At 40.0% G+C, this 18,432-nt stretch overlaps 1 protein-coding gene across 5 annotated transcripts in view; it reads right to left on the bottom strand.

Annotated features, from left to right (window-relative positions):
- Positions 1-4,904: 4,904 nt before the first annotated feature.
- The window catches only part of LOC138736495 (adhesion G protein-coupled receptor B3-like), a 658,849-nt gene continuing 645,321 nt past the window's right edge, over positions 4,905-18,432 (bottom strand). For all 5 annotated transcript variants that reach the window (XM_069886125.1, XM_069886124.1, XM_069886126.1 and 2 more), the window contains 4 exons: positions 15,817-15,852; positions 14,992-15,096; positions 14,814-14,867; positions 4,905-5,675 (listed from right to left, as the gene is read on the bottom strand). In XM_069886125.1, coding sequence (XP_069742226.1) covers positions 5,487-5,675; positions 14,814-14,867; positions 14,992-15,096; positions 15,817-15,852 — 384 coding nt within the window. In that variant the 3' untranslated portion in view covers positions 4,905-5,486. The remainder of the gene's footprint in view (positions 5,676-14,813; positions 14,868-14,991; positions 15,097-15,816; positions 15,853-18,432) is intronic.

Below are 18,432 nucleotides of genomic sequence, written 5' to 3'. Positions count from 1 at the left end.
TTATCTCAGTTTCTTGCAGAAGCTAAGTTTTAATCGTTTTCAAACTTTTGAGTGTTTCTACCTCAGAGGCAATCTTTGCCTGATAACTTTTTAACTTCCTTTAACTATTGCTGCACTGGATATACACATTGGCTGCATTACTGGTGTTCATTTGTTGCACTGATCATGACTTGTGCGAAATGAGCAGTTGGCTTCAACAATATATCTGTCACCTGATGGGGTTGTGGGATAATTGACTGGACCTGAGATGGATGAAACACTGGCCTTGGTGGAGGGCTTAATGTCATTAGCCATGGTTATTGCAGGAAATGGCAAATATAACGAATAATAGTGAAATATCAGCACCCTGTAAATCAGAACATGTATTGACATTGTATACAGCTTATTGTAGTATTAAAATAAACATTCTTGAGGCTTGATTCTTTTTTAAAAGGTGAGAATGTCCTTTCTCCCACCTGATAATTTCCCTATCACACATCCTTTTATCAGTTTCATAGCCAGCTGACAATTTCCTCACCAGATCTCCCTTGTGAACTACCCCACCCCAACTAGTTGCCTGAGATGTTCCATTTTACAATGCAATGCTTTCCTCTCCAACTAAAGCTCTCATAATAAGGCTTGTATTCACTTGAGTTTAGAACAAGGTGCAGGGATCTCATTAAGTCACTCAAAAGTTCTTACAGAGCATGGATGATGTTTTCCTTGATCTTAGACAAGAGTGCAGTCTCAGGCTCATTTAAGATTGAGATGAGAAATTTCTTCACTCAGGGGGCTGTTGAATGTGTGGAATTATCCACCATAGATGGCTGAACAGGCCATCCAGCACAATTTGCAGTATTTAAGATTGATTTGTTTGCATCTAGAAGTTTATTAAAGGATGTGGGGGTAGATTGTAACATGGTTTTCAGCCATGATTGTATTCCATTTTTAAAAATTGCCACTACTGCTTCTTTTGCCATGTTTCTAATGCTATTTGTGAAAGTCTGATAAACGTGAGGCACAAAAAACAGCCATGACTTGCTGAGACTGACCTGCATTTTTTTCATTTGGTAGCATCCAGTGAGGGACAGCATGCATTTCAGCTGATTCTGGACTGCGAGCAAAAAAGAATCATTGTTCATCCCAACTGCTCTAATTATCAGCTTTTATATAAAATATATGCTGAATTGACTGAGGTGAGATAATTAGACTTTGACAACAGCTGGTAAACGCAACCATTCAAATCTCAGTGCATGTCCGCCACTTTTTCTTTTGATTCTGACCATTTGCAATATTTTCCTGAGGCTATAAAGTATAATCATTTGATGCAACTCAGGGCAATTGTGTTAAACCCAAACAAGCAAAGGGATGTGCATCAGGGGAGACACTTTAGTCTGGTCATCAGTGGAGATATTTGGGAACAAAAACCGATCTGCTGGACGAACTGAATGGATCAAAAGCTGCCGAGTTCCTGCAGCAGAGCATATTTAGCTTCAGATTTCAGCATCTGCAGTCTCGTGTGTCCTCCTGCAGATTGTTTTCTTTTTTCTTCCAAATTCCAGCATCTGCAGTTTATTACTTCTCCAAATCACAGTAAAATTCATTTGTAACAGTATGTACACTGCTTAATGGGGAAAGGTCTTGTCTTGTACGAAGGACAAATGGAACAGAAGCAGGAATAGATCATTCAAGCCCAGAACGCCAGAGGAATGGATACATTTAAGGGCATCAGTCAGTCTTCCTGAAAATATAAGCTGCCAAAATGCTAAATCATACAAAGCCATTCCAACTTGGGGTGGTGTATTTTAAATGCCAAGGCAGCTTTAAGTCATGGTCTGTCAACCTGTAACCAGTTCCATCGTTCAATTAGATTATAGTCGATCAGGATCTTAACAGGGTGTAAAGTGAAGTGGCATCAGAATATTTGGTTCCTGCTTACTGTGTGGGCTGAAATATTGAAGGAAAAACTAGTGGCTGCATCCCAGTAGATTCAACAGCTTAGTAGCATGGAAGCAGGCCTTTCAGTCCACCAAATCTTTGCTGATCATCAAGCAACCTTTCACATTAATCCTTCACAAGCCTTATTCTGCCAGCTTTCCCTTAAGATGGGAAAGGGAACTTTCACTCTTCAGATCCTGTAACGGTGAATTTTCTACAGTTGACGTTGACAAACGGGTTAATGTTTATATTGTGCCCCTCTCCCTCAGGGAAAGTTAGATTGTCACCCTGTAAGTGATGGTCCAGGTGTATGGTGGTTGGCCATTGATTATCCTTGGTAAAGGTTTCAAGTTGTGGGGACAGAACCAGAAGTGGACTGATTGATCAATTTCTTCCATACTATTCAATACTCTTCATAATTTTCGTTAATGATTTCAAAAACTGCTCAAGCAGCAGAGGAAAAGAACTATTGACTAACATTTAAGCAATTTTTTGGCACAGTTTAAATTGGTTGTTACCTGCCTTGATCTAACCTCTTGTGGTTTGAATCATTTCAATGACGCTCCTTTGAAACACCTTGGCACGTTCATTACAGAATATTGTTGTTAAATTTAAAAAATTGGAAAATGGAGCAACCTGAGGAGGCAGAGGGGCACAAAGTAGAAGGTTGGCATTTTAAAGATAATGAGTTTAGACTAAAGCACAAATACGCTGCAGCTAAACAGGTACTTTGTTTATAAAAGTCCGATTACAATAGCGTATGCATTCAAAATCATATATAGAAAAGATAGATTATTAAATAATATATGGACAGTACTGAATAAAGGCATGATGTAAGGAATGGCAGCAGTGTCCAAAGCTTGGAGATGGAGAGAGGTAGAGTTGATAGAAGAATGTGGCCCTAACGTTCAAGGTTAAGTGAAGTAACAATCTAACTTTCCCTGAGGGAGAGGGGCACAATATAAACATTAACCTGTTTGTCAACGTCAACTGTAGAAAATTCACCGTTACAGGATGTGAAGAGTGAAAGTTCCCTTTCCCATCTCAAGGGAAAGCTGGCAGAATAAGGCTTGTGAAGGATTAATGTGAAAGGTTGCTTGATGATCAGCAAAGATTTGGTGGACTGAAAGGCCTGCTTCCATGCTACTAAGCTGTTGAATCTACTGGGATGCAGCCACTAGTTTTTCCCTCAATATTTCAGCCCACACAGTAAGCATTGGCCCACTGATCAACCAATACTGAACATGCTCATCATTTTCACATCTTCGCCAGGAGCACTAATGCCTTTCTCAGCACACTCAGGTAGTATCAACTGCCTAGATACAAAAGGGAAAATTCAAACAATGACTTTGCTGGTTTGTGAAGTCATCATGAACTTGAGTGACTGTCCTTGTAAAAAAAAAACCTGTATTTAGAGCTCAGCACTTTTATGAAAAGTAGAACAGCCAATTATGTGTTTTGAAATAATGTAAATATACCAACAAATTTGAAACTCAAGAGTTTCTGAAATCTCATATTATTTGTAACCTGTGTACACAGAGTTCTCAACTTTCCTTGAACTTATAGAATTTTACGGCCCCGAAACAGGTCCTTTGGCCAATGTCCATGTTAACCTAGTGGTCAGCCTAAGCAAATGTATTTTGCTAGCATTCCTCTGAACCTTTCATATCCATTTACTTGTCTACATGTTTATTAAATGTTATGGTTGTCTCCCACCTCTACCACTTCCTCTGGCAGCTCGTTTCATAGACCCTCCTGGTTCTCTATGTCTGCATCCTCTAATTGCACTGGATGACAAGGATTTTGCTTCCTGAACACGTTTGAGTGCATTTTATGGATCTTGGGCTGCTGATTTCAAAAATCACCTTAAATATTTCCTATTACATACTGTTTTATTAAAAATACAACCTACTTTTGTGATTTCCTGTCATATTTTAAGTTTACTCACATATTGTCCACAAAGCAAACTGTTTTGTTTCGTCCAAGCATGCCCGGACATGCACTCATTTCAGGTACTATGCAAATGTTGACTTAGGCCTGGTCAATCTTATTTAGGATAGATGCAGACAGGCTATAAAAGCATCTCAAATATACAGATGCTGTGCATTACATCGATCATAGATTGAACAGATGTTGACACATGTTCTTCGGGTAATAGCACAGTGAATGTACTTACAATAGCATTTATTGTCTTCAGTACGATTCAATACAGCAGAAATGTCTCATCAATGTCCCAACAGCAGTGATACATTCTGTTATATTTGTGGTGACTACACGCTTAAGGCTCAAAGACGCAGTGTGACTGCACTTAGTAAGAAACCCTATGAGCTCTACTTCAGTTGTAAAATTGGTGACCAAGACAAACTCTGGGCCGCTCACATTTGTTGTGCAACCTGAGAGGTTGGCTGAGTTAAACTAATGCAATGTGTCAGCATCATTATGCAATTGAACATGCTAAATTCAATCAAAAATAATTTTAATGTTTCTCCAGCTTCCAACATATGTGATACAGCAAACCTGAAATCTTCGTTTTCAGTTTGAAGTTGTCTAGAAAAATACCCATTTTTTTTCAGGAAGCAAAACAAACCTTTTGAAAAATTTGTTGTCCAGTGTTTTAGATTCCCCTTCCCTGGGGGAAAAAAGCTATTTACTTTCTTTATACCCCTCATAATTTTATAAATCTTTATAAGGTCACCCTTTAGCCTTCTACACTCCAGCCTATCCTGCCAGCTCTGATAATATTCTCATGAGTTTTTTTCTGCACCCTTTTCAACTTACCGCTGTGTGACCAGAACCACACAAAATGCTCCAAATGTTGGCTCACCAACATCTTATACAGTTGATGTTTAAAAAAAAATGTGCAAAACCTGGTTCATAGGGCAGACATATAAATATAAAATCATCAGAAATTGAAATTAGTGTCAACTGATCTATACAATTTAGGAAGTAGATGAAACTAATATGTAGACAAAAATTTATTTACACCATACAACATTTTAAATATTTTATACACATTTGCAGCCAAGAAAGCTATTTCTGTGCTTTCGTGTAAGATCTGCAATAATAAAGATGTGAAATATATTATTGATATAAAAGTGAGAGTATTACTTTATTGCATTGAAAGCAAGAAGAATGCAGCTCGACAACCATTCATTTAAATGACAGAAAATTGTTTGCTTTTATATTATAAAGTAAAAAGTGTAGTAATGGCCAAACAGACTGTTATAAATCTTAAAAACTGCATAAATATATACAATGCTTCATGGAGAAGTTTTCTTTTTAAAACTAAACCAAATGAAGCTATTACAACATGTATCTTTGCTTGAGGTTTATCTATAAAGATTACCTTACAAATTCATTCCACATTAACGTACAACACATGATGGTAATAATTGTACATCTTGTATTCTCACTAAATAAGGTAGTGAGAAATGTTAAAGACATGGACATCTTATTCCTGGTGCATAACGTCCCTAAATTACTCTAAGAGAGTCCAGACATACAGACCAGGTTTTGTAAAAATTTCTGAAGTGCAAGTGCAAGAGATTTTATTTATAATTGACTTGAATTTAAACTTCAGTTTGAAAATCTCCTTCCTGCACATCTAAGGGTATAGAGAGACACTTTTCCCATTCTGCCTGTCTTAATTCTAATGCTTCTTTTCTGTCTGGATCCAGTACATTCATTGGTGAATAGTGTTGGTAGTCACTAGGGTTCTTGTAGGCATCCCACTCATGCTTGCTGGGTGTTGGTTTGTCCTGTGAAAACACAATAATGTAGAATGAGCAGGAGTTTTTTCACTCCAAAACCATGCACATTCTTCAGATAGGCAGCCTGTACATGTAAAACACATGTTGCTTCTGACTACACGAGCTTCTTCCCCTCTGCTATCAGATTTCTGAGCTGACAACAAACTTTTTGATACTACCTCACTTTTTCCCCTCTTTATTAATTTTTAAATAATGTATTTATGGAATTGTAACTTATAGCAATTTTGCACCTTGCCAATAATGTAACAATGTTTCTCAGCTGTTGTGACATTTTTTCTGTACTGAATCTTTTCTGAAGACAATAAATGCTATTGTTGTGTATTCACTGTGCTATTGCCTGAAGAACACGTGCAATCTATATCAATTAAATGCACAGCATCTGCATACATGAGCTGCTTTATGGCCTGTCTTTACAATACTGCTGCCGCAAAACAACAATTTTCATGGCACAGGTTCACGACAATAAACCGGTTGCAGATGCTCGAATCTGCAGCAGCTCGAGGAAATCAGCAGATCAAGTTGCATCAGGGTGAGAAAGGTCGACTCTTAAGGCTGGAACCCTTCACCTTGACTTAAAGTGCAGAGGGAGATCATTACCAGTGTAGGCAGATGAAGAAGGTAGATAGGAACCATTGAGGAATTGGTGAAACAGAGAGGGATGCAGGATAATGGTCAGAGGCAGGTGATTGGCAGGTACCAGACAAAGGGAGAGAATGGTGAGAGAATAAGAGGTCAGGTGAAGGAAGGGGAGTCGTCAAGGATGGAGGGGGATGATACATAGAGAAAAGACTACCAGTGCTAGAATCTGATAGGAGGTGACATTCGTGGTAAAATGGTAGATATTCAGGAAGCACAGATTGCACCAGATGGACCTGAAGAGGGAATCAGGGAAGAGAAAAGAATCTGGGAGAAGAAGATAGAACCAGAGAGGGAGGGGGATGAGAAAGAATGGATCAGGTTAGATAAAAAGTGAGAATGAAACCATGGAGAGTCTGAAACAATGAAACCAGAGCTGCTTGAGGGTCATTTAAAATTGGAAAACTCAATTTTCATGCTATTGGGTTGGATATTGACCAGGAGGAATATGATATGTATGGCCTCACATTAACAAGGGACAAGGCTGAGGGCAGACATATCAGTGTGGGAATCGGGATGGGAATGAAGATGGGCCGCAACCAGCAGTTCCAGCTTCACCCCTGGACAGAGTGTAAGTGCTCAGCAGTAGAAGAATGGATGGGGAGCGAAAAACAGGCTCAGGAGTCATGGAGAGACAGATCATTGAAACAAAAGTGCGAAAGCACAGATGCAAATGTTAGTGGGATCAGACTGAAGCTAGCATATGCCTAAGGTAGAGCCTGGTAGGTGGAATGTGAGGTTCAAATGGACTCTCTGGGAGATGGGCATGAGTGGAAGTGCTTGAAATGGAGGAGATATGAGTATAGGTTTCATCAATAATAGCAGGGAGGGGAGACATGTTTCTTGAAGAGGACATTTCAGATGCCCATGAGTTGAAGGTAAAGAACATGAGAATGGGATTTCCTCTTGACAAGAGATAGGCTGGGAAGAGATATAATACAAGTAGCAATGGGGGTTGATGGGTTTGTAATAGATGTCTGTGGGACAGGATCAGGCCTGAAATGTCAATTGCCTTTTATTCTTTTATTTCCATGGATGCTAATGACCTGCTTAGTTTATCCAGCAATTTTATGATCTGCACCAAACCATAGCATCTTCAAATTTTCTTGTTTACGTTGCCTCCATTGGCTGCATTATCTGCTCCTCACTTCTTTCAGCAGGTATTGTTCTCTTTCTGTTTCTTCCCTCCCCCTTCATCCTTCCTCCCCATTAGGTACTTCTTGGTGTGACTGAAGAAAGTACAAAACCTTTGCCCATTTCTTGCCCCTCCCCTCCATCTTGTGCCGCAAACAGACCTTCCAGCAGTGGCAAAGCTTTACCTCCACATCGTCCAACCTAATCTACTGCGTTCGGTGAACTTGGTGCAGCCTCCTCAATGTCAATGAGACCAAATGCAGATTCGGCAACTGCTTCACTGAATACTTGAGTTTGGTCTTGTGGGTCCAACCCAGAATTCACGGTGGCCAGTCACTTTAATTCCCCTCACCATTCCCATGCAGACAAGTCCGTGCTCAGTCTCATTCATGGCCAGCTTAGGCCAAATGTAAACCTGGTGAATAATGCCTCATATTCCTTCTGGGTAGCCATAAACCCAATGTCAAGAACACTGAATTTTCTACTTTTAGGAAACCCACCCTGTTCCACTGTTTCTATCTGTTCTTTACTTGCTCCTGTCCTCACTTTCATGTCCTGAATCCCCCACCCCACCGATCTCCTTCCATCTCTCCCCCCACCCCATCGATCTCCTCCCTTACTTGTTTCTCCCCCATCCCAACCCAACCCACTGTGATCTCCTCCCTTACCTGTCTCTCCATCTCTCCCACTTTCTCCTGTCCTGTTGCCACCTGGCCACTATCTACTTCCCCTTCCAATTTTAGTCTCAATAAAGGGTCTCAACTGGAAATGTTGACTGACCATTTCTTTCCATGGATGCTAAACATCAGCTGAGTCCTTCCAGCTTCTTTCTTTGTTCAATATTCCAGCACCTAAAGTCTTTATGTTTCTCAATAATGATTCAATCTTGGGTTTAAAAACAATTTATTTGCACTCTCCCCACTCCCCTGTAGTACAATTACAAGTAATCTCACATTTTTGTCTTTGGTTGGTAATGATATGCAAGGTTGATCAGTTATTTTCTGAAACCCTTGAGGGGTAACAATACACTTTTTTTACTTGATAAAAGTTTGGTTATCTGCAGAGATGCCATTTTCACTTCATAGCTCCACTTAGATTCAGAACTGAGAGAATGAGTGTCAGGGAACCTCCTGGTGCTCACTTCTACTAGCTCTGCTTCAGATGCCAGTCAACAGCACTCCTCAGCATTTAGGCATGGAATCCAGCTCCTGATGGGACATCTCCTTGGGAGACGCACTGATAGCTCTTCACAGAATGGAATGGAATTAATGCTGGCTGAAAATTACTTGCAGTAACCCTAAACTCTTAACCTTCAAAGGATCACTTTCTCTAAATACATCAAATGGATATTGTAGGTGGCTCAGTACCCAGCACTATAAGCTGGGACAGAAAAGGAGAAGACTGTTCCCACCTTTGTGCACATGAAACTATCAGGAGGATCATATCCACACCATTCACATGTATACGTCAAAATAATTCCAATCTAATAAAAGCTGCACAGTTGCAATCTTATCAACCTAAATAGGAGAAAAATTACAGCTATTCATTGACAAGGTTCCAACATATGAACAATTCTGATGAACAGCATCAATTCTCCCTTTGGAACCTGCTCATGGTCAGCCAGAAAGATCCACTGAATTCTATTGCTCCTTCAGTGGATTTTCATTTGTTGTTAGAGATCTTGTGCAGAGCTCTGTGACTTGAATAAACTGTGTGATCAATAAAGGAGTTATGACTAACCAGGAGATAATCATTTCACCTCAAGGAACAAGCAGCAGGAAGTGTCAGCCACGCTAATACAATATTAACATCTCATTCACAAGATGCAAAGCATGTGTCTAATCAAATATTCTTGTGTACTGTTAAACCTGTTGATACTTTCTGATGTTCTGTGATAATATTCCGGTGTCCTTAAGTTTTAATTTTTTTAAATTCTCGCTGTTGTTTTCAAATCCCTTCATAAACTTACTCTCCTAGTTTTTGTAACCTTCCACAATCTCACATCTAAGATTCCCTTGTTCCTGCGCTATAGTCTCCTTCATTGGTGCCTGTGTCTTCAGTAGCTAAGACCCAGGTCCTGCAATTTCCTCTCTAAACCACCGTCTTCTCAGCCAGACCTTGAGGATGGCTTGCTACCAGCCCAGTCTTATGGGTTCTATAACGGGCCCTTATGGTAATCACAGATGTTTCTGCAGATGGAGCAGGAATTGCCTGATGTTTGTGAGGTGATGCTTTGGTCTGCTGGGCTCCTGTACTGCCAAGGATATGAAGCTGACAATGACATCCTGAACGTTTTTCACTTTGCACAGCCACGAACCAGATTCATGGGTCAGTGTAGGGGTATCATTTTTTCAAGGAAGATTTTCACACTCCTTTTATTTTGGGATATCTCTGATTGAGTTCACACCATTCTGGCAGGGGAGGGGGAGCAGACAGATGTCGTGGTTCATGTGTGGACTAATAACATAGAAAGTAGTAGGGATGAGGTCTTAAAAACAGAATACAGGGAGTAAGGTAGGAAGTTAAGAAATAAGACCTCACGGGTGGTGATCTCAGGATTGTGGATCATTGGAATCTCTTCTGGGGAAGGTCTAACCTCTACAAACAAGATGGGTTGCACCTGAACTGGAGGGGGACGAATATCCTGGCAGGAAGGTTTGCTAGAGATGTTGGGAAGGGTTTAAACTAGTTTGGCTGGGGTGGGGGTTGGGAATCTGAATCTTAGTGCTGAGATTAGGGTAGAAATAAACCAGGGTGTAATGGTGGACAAAGTTAAAATAAGCCCAAACTGACGCACAGCAAAAAAGACAAGATAATTTGGTGAACTTTGGAACTACAGAGAAATTAGATATCGGTCTATTGTACTTAAATGCAAGGAGTATTAAGAATAAGGTAGATGACCTAGTTGTGCAGATGCAAATGGAAAGGTCTGACATTGTGGCCATCACCGAAACATGGCTGAATGAGGGATGTGATTGGGAACTGAATGTACAGGGATACACACTGTATAGGAAAGATAGGAAGGTAGGTAGAGGGGGTGGCCTGGCCCTGATGGGAAACAATGTTATTAAATCACTTGAAAGAAGGGACATAGGGACAGAAATTGTGGAATCTTTATGGATTGAAATAAGAAATGGCAAGGGTAAAAAGCCCTTACTAGCTGTAATATACGAACCCCCAAACACCAGCTGGGGCGTGGACTGTGAACTGCAGCTGGAAATAGAAAAAGCAGGTCAGAAGGAGAAGGTTCAGATAATTATGGAAGATTTTAATATGAAAGGGGATTGGGAATGTCAGGAAGGTGCAGGATCTCAGGAGAAAGAGTTTATAGAATGCCTAAAGGATGGCTTTTTGGAACAGCTAATTGATCAGCCCACCAGAGGATTGGCGGTTCTGGATTGGGTCAGATGTAATGAACCTGAGGTGATTAGGGATTTAAAGGTTGCGGAGCCCTTAGGAAGTAGTGATCACAACTCGATAGAGTTCAGCTTCCAATTTGAAAGGGAAAAAAATGATATCAGGTGTATCAATAATCACAGTAGTATGAGAGAGGAACTAACCCAAGTTGACTGGAAAAGTAAGCTAGATGGGGGGAATGGCAGAACAGAATTGGTTGATATTTCTATAAGAAATAAAGAAAGCACAGGATAGATATATTCCAAGGAAAAGGAAAATTATAAATGGTAAAATGACACAGATGTGGCTAACAAGAAAGGTTAAAGCTAAAACAAAAATAAAAGGGAGGGCAGATGGGAGCAAAAACTACTGGAAAAGCAGAGGACTGAAAAATTTTAAAAGACTTACAGAGAGAGACAAAGAAAGTCATTAGGAAAGAAAATATGAATTATGAAATGAAACTGGCAAGTAACATACAAAAGGATACCAAGAGTTTCTTCAAATATATAAAAAGTAAAAGAGATAAGGGTAGATATAGAGCCGATTGAAAATAAAGCTGGAGAAATTATAATGGGTAACAAAAAGATGGGAGAGGAAGTAAATGGATATTTTGCATCAGTCTTCACAGTGGAGGACATTAGCAATATACCTGATAGTCAAAGGTCTCCGGGTATAGAATTAAGTACAGTCAGGATTATAAGTGCTTAGTAAGCTGAATGGTCTAAAAGTCGATAAGTCTCCGGGTCCGGATGAGGTGCATCCACAGGTTCTGAAGGAGGTGGCCTTGGAGATTGTAGAGGCATTGAAATTGGTTCCTGAGGACTGGAAGGTCGAAAATGTAGTTCCGTCGTTTAAGAAAGGAGGGAGGCAGAAAAAAGGAAATTATAGGTCTATTAGTCTGACTTCGGTAGTTGGAAAGATATTGGAATCGATCCTCAAGGACAAGGTTATGGAATACTTTGAGGTGCATGACATAATAGGTCCAAGCCAGCATGGTTTCATGAAGGAAAGATCCTGCCTGACTAACATAATGGAATTTGTTGAGGTAATCTCAAATAGGGTGGACAAGAGAGAGGCTGTGGATGTAGTGTATTTGGATTTTCAAAAGGCCTTCGATAAGGTGCCGCATCAGAGGCTGCTTAATGAGAGCACATGGAATTATCAGAAAACTAATAGACTGGGTAGAGCATTGGCTGATAGGCAGGAAGCAAAGGGTGGGAATAAAGGGATCCTGTTTGGGCTGGTTGCCTGTTACGAGTGGTGTTCCGCAGGAGTCGGTGTTGGGGCCGCTTCTTTTTACAATGTATATTGATGATTTAGATTATTGATTAAATGGTTTCATGTCAAAGTTTGCAGATGACACCAAGGTAGGTGGTAGAGTACGAAGTGTATAAGAAATTGAAAGCTTGCAGAGAGACTTAGGACAGCTTCGGAGAATGGGTGAAGAAATGGCAGATGAGGTAGAATGTTGAGGAATGTATGGCTGTGCATTTTGTTGGAGGAAAGAAATGTGTGGATTATGAAGAGAAAATTCAAACCTCAGAAGTACAAAGGGATTTGGGGGTCCTCGTGCAGGATAACCTGAAAGTTGACCACCAGGTTGGATTGGTGGTAAAGAAGGCAAATGCTATGTTGGCATTTGTTTCAAAGGGGATTGTGTATAAGAATAAAGAGACTAAATTGGGCACTGGTGAGATCTCATTTGGAGAACTGTGTGCAGTTTGGGCCCCATAATCTTAGAAAGGATATAGCAAGGTTGGAGGAGGTTTACCAGAATGATTCCAGGAATGTATGAGGAATGGTCAGCGGCTCTTGGACTCTATTCATTAGAATATAGAAGAATGAGAGGGGATCTCATAGAAACATTTCGAGTAATGAATGGATTGGACAGATGTAAATAGGATGTTTCCCCTGTTGGGTGATTCCAGGACAAAAGGGCAGTCTTAGAATTAAAAAGTTCCAATTTACAACAGAGATGAGGAGAAATTTCTTTAGCCAGAGGGTAATGGATTTGTGGAATTCGTCGCCACAGTTGGCAGGATCATTGGGGGAATTTAAAGGGGAAACTGATCGGTGTCTAATTAGTCAGGGTATCATGGAATAAGGAGACGAGGCCAGAACTTGGAACTAGACGCGAGAACAGTTTAGCTCAGCGAGGTTTCACGGAGAAGACTAGATGGCCCAAATGACCTGCTTCTGTTCCTTTTTCTTGTGATCTTGTTGCTTTGTTTGCCTGCTGATCTAATTCCGGAGTTCAGAATAGTGTCTTTTTCAGCAGTTTGGTATCAGGCAAGCAGGTGATGTGACCAGCTCATTGGTGCCAATGGTGTGTAATCAAGGTCTCAATGCTGGGGGGTGTTGACCAGAGAGAAGATCCTGTCATTGTTTTCTTATCTTGACAGTAGATTTGGAGGATCTACTGTCAGGAAGCCCATCCAGTGCTCGGAAGTGCCTGTTGTCAGTATGCCCGTATCATGATAAAACACTCTGTCTTTAATGGACTCATTACTCTGTATGCCTCATTAAATCTTCTACTTTGACAATGCTTTTGGTCTGAGTTGGATTCAATGCCTAATTGCTGTGGAGTGCTGTAAATAAACTGCTGTTTAGGTTGGCATTTTTTTTTTTACATTACTTGCCATGATTTTGTTCCCTTTCCTCCTTGTTCTGTTGCCCTTCCCAAGGTTTATTCATTGGTGGGACGTCACTTGAGAAGCTGATCTGCACGAATGCCCTGCAGAAGATAGGCTCTGGCAGCCTTCAAAGCTCATTATGAATTGCAGAGGTTAAAGTAAGAGTCAATTGCATTGGAAATAATATGTAGGCCGAACAAAACACATGTCCTTTCCTAAAGGACGTGACTGAGCTAGAACAGTTTTGCTAGCAACCGGCAAAAAATTGTGTAAAATAAATAGGTGAAAAATGTGGAAGTTTAAAATTGGTGTGCCTGACCGTTAGTTCGCCAATCACACAACACACAGTCTCAGGCAGCACAAAAATTCACTTATCCAGCATCTACCAATCCCATAGGTGTCAGATATCATGGGTTTTACTGTATTTGATAAAAGATTTTGAGCCACATTTCATTTTCTGGACTGGTGAAACAGTTTTCTATATCAAACACATTCAACTCATGGAGCTGAGGCAGATCAGAAAATTAGACAAAATCTGTGATTCCTACCTATTTGCCCTCCATTCTGGACCAGACATCCTTCTGAATGAAAACCTGAAGTGAAGGCTACCAGACACAAATATTCGCTCAATTACCTTATCTCTGTTGAGTGAGCTGCTCTCAGCTGGTTCAATTATATAACTACCACTACTTAAAACACCCACATAGAAAATGAAGAATTCCTGATAACAAACAAGTAATAATTGCAATTTTACAGTTGCTGGTCAGAACATCAACATTCTCCCCTCAATAGATGTGATTGAACACCAGCTATCATCTCACCGAGGTGTGCCAAATGCAAGAAAAATGTTAAACAGGAAAGCTTCCTGATGCTGGGATTGAGTACAATGAGGTTGCATGGTTGGCGAAGTGATTAGCACAGCACCAGTGATCGGGTCCGGGGTTCGAATCTTGTACGTTCTCTTCATGTCTGCATGGGTTTTCCCTGGGGGCTCTGGTTTTCTCCCACTGTTCAAAGCGTACAGGGGGTGAAGGTTAATTGGGTGTAAATTGGGCAGCACAGACTTGTGGGCCAAAATGACCTGTTACGGTGCTGTATGTTTAAATTTAAATGTATTCCCAACAACCTGTCAGCTTTATGGTTCTTTTTAAAATGTTATCTTTTATTCTAAATTACTGAACTAACTGGACTCATTTAGGGTTAGTTTTGTATATTGAAGATGAGATGCAAACTTATTAGAGGTCCACAATCTAGTGATGGAGAGTACATGCAGATGTAGTTATGATACATTCAACACAAGTCATATCAAATCCAGCTGCGTACTTACACTTCCACTACCCCTTTCATACCCAGCTGCTGACATGGCCCAAGTTTTCTCATTCTTTGGAAACAAACAAAACAACTGGTAAATAGATCTGTAATTTGTGAGTTAGAACACAATGTCAGCCATGCTGATATTGCAAAATCTGTTCATTTGTCCTGCACATAACAGAATCTTTGCTTACCACACTGCCTGTACTTGGGGGCTCACGGAACCTATCCAAGGTCTGGAATTTTTGATTGAGTTCCTGAAAAAGTTCCATATGCCGCTTTCTTGTATGCATTACTTTCTGTAAAACCAAACAGATTACACAGTAAACCACCATTCATTCACCTGTGTCTGGCAACTACAAAGAGGAAATTAGCTCATTTTACAGCAAAGTTGAACTAGTAAAGAAATAGTTTTAAGTAATGGTTGGCGACTGCAATATTCATTGAAAAATAATAGTTGCACAATTATTTTTAGAAAGCAAACTTGCAAATGCACAAACCATGAAATAAATGTGACAACCTTTACTTGATGAGATTTCGAAATGATAAGAGGACATGATTGTTTTCCTGCGTTAACTAAACTGCAACTTGGTTCTTTTGACTTCAGTGCAGCTGGATTGCGGAGATGGAGAACAATGCTCAGCCACTACACTGCATGTTTAGAACGAGTTACAGTAGACAAAGACCTCACCCATAAATTTCTCTGAACCACAGGTATACATTTTGTGGAAAAAAAATTGTAGAAATTAAATAAATTAAATTGTAGAAATTAAATAAAAATCTTTCTACCATTTAAAATCTGATGTATTTGAGAGGAGGCTGCTGGGAAGTTGTGGGTGTACAAAGAATAATCACTCTATGATGGTGGGAGCTGGAGAAGGCTGTTTCTTTGTCCCCATTGACCTTAGCTGATTTCTCAAATTGATCACTTGACGTCAATCTTACTTAAGCTGTCTCGGTAAATAGACACACAAGTTTCAAGCACTAGAAGTCAATTTATTTTTGTACTCAAAACTTACTTCAAAATCCAGGTCTGAATAACGAGACTTTCTTCTCTGCAAAACATCAAAGGATACATTAGATGTGTTTACCTATATGTGATTTTGAAAAACTTTGCCTAATTTTCTCGCTACTGTAAAACATTTGTTACTGGAATTCAAGCAACCAGCAAAAAAATAGGTATGAAATGTGGAAGTTTAAAATTGACATGCTTTTCCTTTAGTTCACCAATCACACAACACACAGTCTCAAGCAGCACAAAAATTCACTTATCCAGCATCTACCAATCCCATAGTGTCGGATACCATGGGTTTTACAGTATTTGTTAAAAGATTTTGAGCCACATTTCATCTTCTGGATTGTTTTCTATATCAGACACATTCAACTCATGGAGCTGATGCAGATCAGAAAATTAGATGAAATCTGTGATTCTTATCTATTTGCCCTCAATTCTGGATCAGACAACCATCTGGATGAAAACCTGAAGTGAAGGCTACCAGACACAAATGCCCACTCAAATACCTTATCTCTGTTGAGTGAGTTGCTCTCAGCTGGGTCAATTATACAACTATCACTACTTAAAAACACCCACAAAGAAAATGAAGAATTGCTGATAACAAACAAGTAATAATTGCAATTTTACAGTTGCTGGTCAGAGCATAAACATTCTTCCTTCAACAGTCATGAATGCACACCAGCTATCATCTCATTAAGGTGTGCCAAATGCAAAAAAAAAGTTAAACAGTTAAGTCTGCAGATGCTGGGGTTGAGTGCAATGCACAAACATGCTGGAGAAACTCAGCAGGTCACACAGCATCCATAGGAAGAAGGGTAACCAACATTTTGGGTTGTAGCTAATGAAGGGGCCAAGCCCTTCATTTCTTATGGATACTGTGCCACCAGCTGTTTCTCCAGCGTAGTTGTGTATTTGATTTAAAAAAAACACCTCATATCATTGATCTTTGCAATAAAGATTATACTTTTCAGATAAACTGTCCACTGAAACATGAGCTCACTGAGCTCTGATCATACACCTTTTGGTGGTTTCAATTTTCTTCAGCACACACAGCAGATGAGATATTAAATGCACTCTCTCTCGTAATGGATTATATTAATATGGTTATGGATAAATATATCTTTAAAATAGATAGATTGTGGGGAGGGGGTCTTAAGTGTAGGTTACTTCACAAACAGAATAACACTTCACAAAAGACATCTAATTTAAAATGCAAGAGCTTTGCAGAAGCCAGACATTCAGGCTCCGGTTGGTTTTGCAAAAGACAATGGAACTGCTTTGGAAAGAACTTCAAAAGCAGTTGCAAATGGAAAAGTCCAGGCTCAAGTGCTGATAAAGATCTTTCAAAGATAAGATTTAGTTTGGAGCCCATGGAGAGGTTTTGGTTTTTACAAGCAGAGAGAGCAAAGATCAACAGGACTTTTTTTTTCAGAGAGAGAGAGTGAGAGAGATGGGGGAGAGAGAGAGAGAGAGGTGTGTTCTACAGTAACAGTTGAGGCTGCAAAACAGCAAGCTGGCAGGCTTGTTGAAAAACCCCATTTTGAACACGGGTTGTGAGTTCTGAGTTCATCCTGTTCAAAACTCTTGTAGTCCTTACAAGAGGATATGACTGGCTGGAGTGTTTCTTCCGAAATAAGGGAAACAAGAGGAACTCTGTGGTGACCTAGAAGAAGAGGTTATTATTTGGAAAACCCATGATGGGGCAAGTTTCTTCAGCAAGACACTGAAGCGACTGATTTGAGGAAATCAGTTTGTGTGTGTTCAATGAGCAACAAAAATCTCTCTGAAACCGACAAGAACCTTCCTGAGCGGTAACCATTTAACTTTAAGCACCAGAGCCTGGTGAAAATTCATAAATGTTAAATTCTGTGCACAGTATGAAAATTGCCTGATACACCACAGTGTACTGAGAGAAGTGAGAAGTGAATGATTGGACTGTGAAACAAAGTATTTTCCTGAACATAAACACAGGCACTTAGAATTAGAAGGGGGTTAAGTAAAGTTAATTGTAATAAGTGAAAGATTGATTCTGTTTTTATGTTTAAGGAAATTTTAAAGCAACTTTTGTTTAAGTAACCATTAACTTGGTGAATTTCTATTGCTACTGGGTTTTGGAATCCTTTGGGCTTGTAACACTCTTCTCAACCCTTAAAAGTTGTGGTTGGAATAGGTTTTCATTTTATCAGTAACATTATCTTTGTCATCATATACTGTGGAAAATGCCTCTGGACAAAGGTAATAAAAACACATATGCTGGAGGAACTCAGCAGGTCTTTCAGAGTCCAGAGAAGATAAAGATATATAACTGCTGTTTCGGGCCTGAGCCCTTCTTCGAGTTCTTGTATAGCCTTGTCCCTTCACTCTGTCCTGACCCATCTGGAGAATGATGCCTCATACACCAGGCTGCTGTTCATCAACGTCAGCTCAGTATTTAATATGATCATTCCTCAGAGACTCGTCTAGAAGCTGTCCCTGCTGGGACTCAACACCCATCTCTGTGACTGGATTCTTGACTTCCTAACAGAAAGACCAGAGTCTCTTCAGGTCGGTAGCAGAACGTCGAGCACCACTACACTAAGCACTGGCACACCTCAGGGCTGTGTGCTCATTCCACCCCAGT

The sequence above is a fragment of the Narcine bancroftii genome, chromosome 6 (genome assembly GCF_036971445.1).
Source record: "Narcine bancroftii isolate sNarBan1 chromosome 6, sNarBan1.hap1, whole genome shotgun sequence".
Taxonomy (NCBI): domain Eukaryota; kingdom Metazoa; phylum Chordata; class Chondrichthyes; order Torpediniformes; family Narcinidae; genus Narcine; species Narcine bancroftii.
The sequence above is the reverse complement of the archived record's forward strand: the minus strand, read 5'-3'. Positions and strand labels throughout refer to the sequence as shown.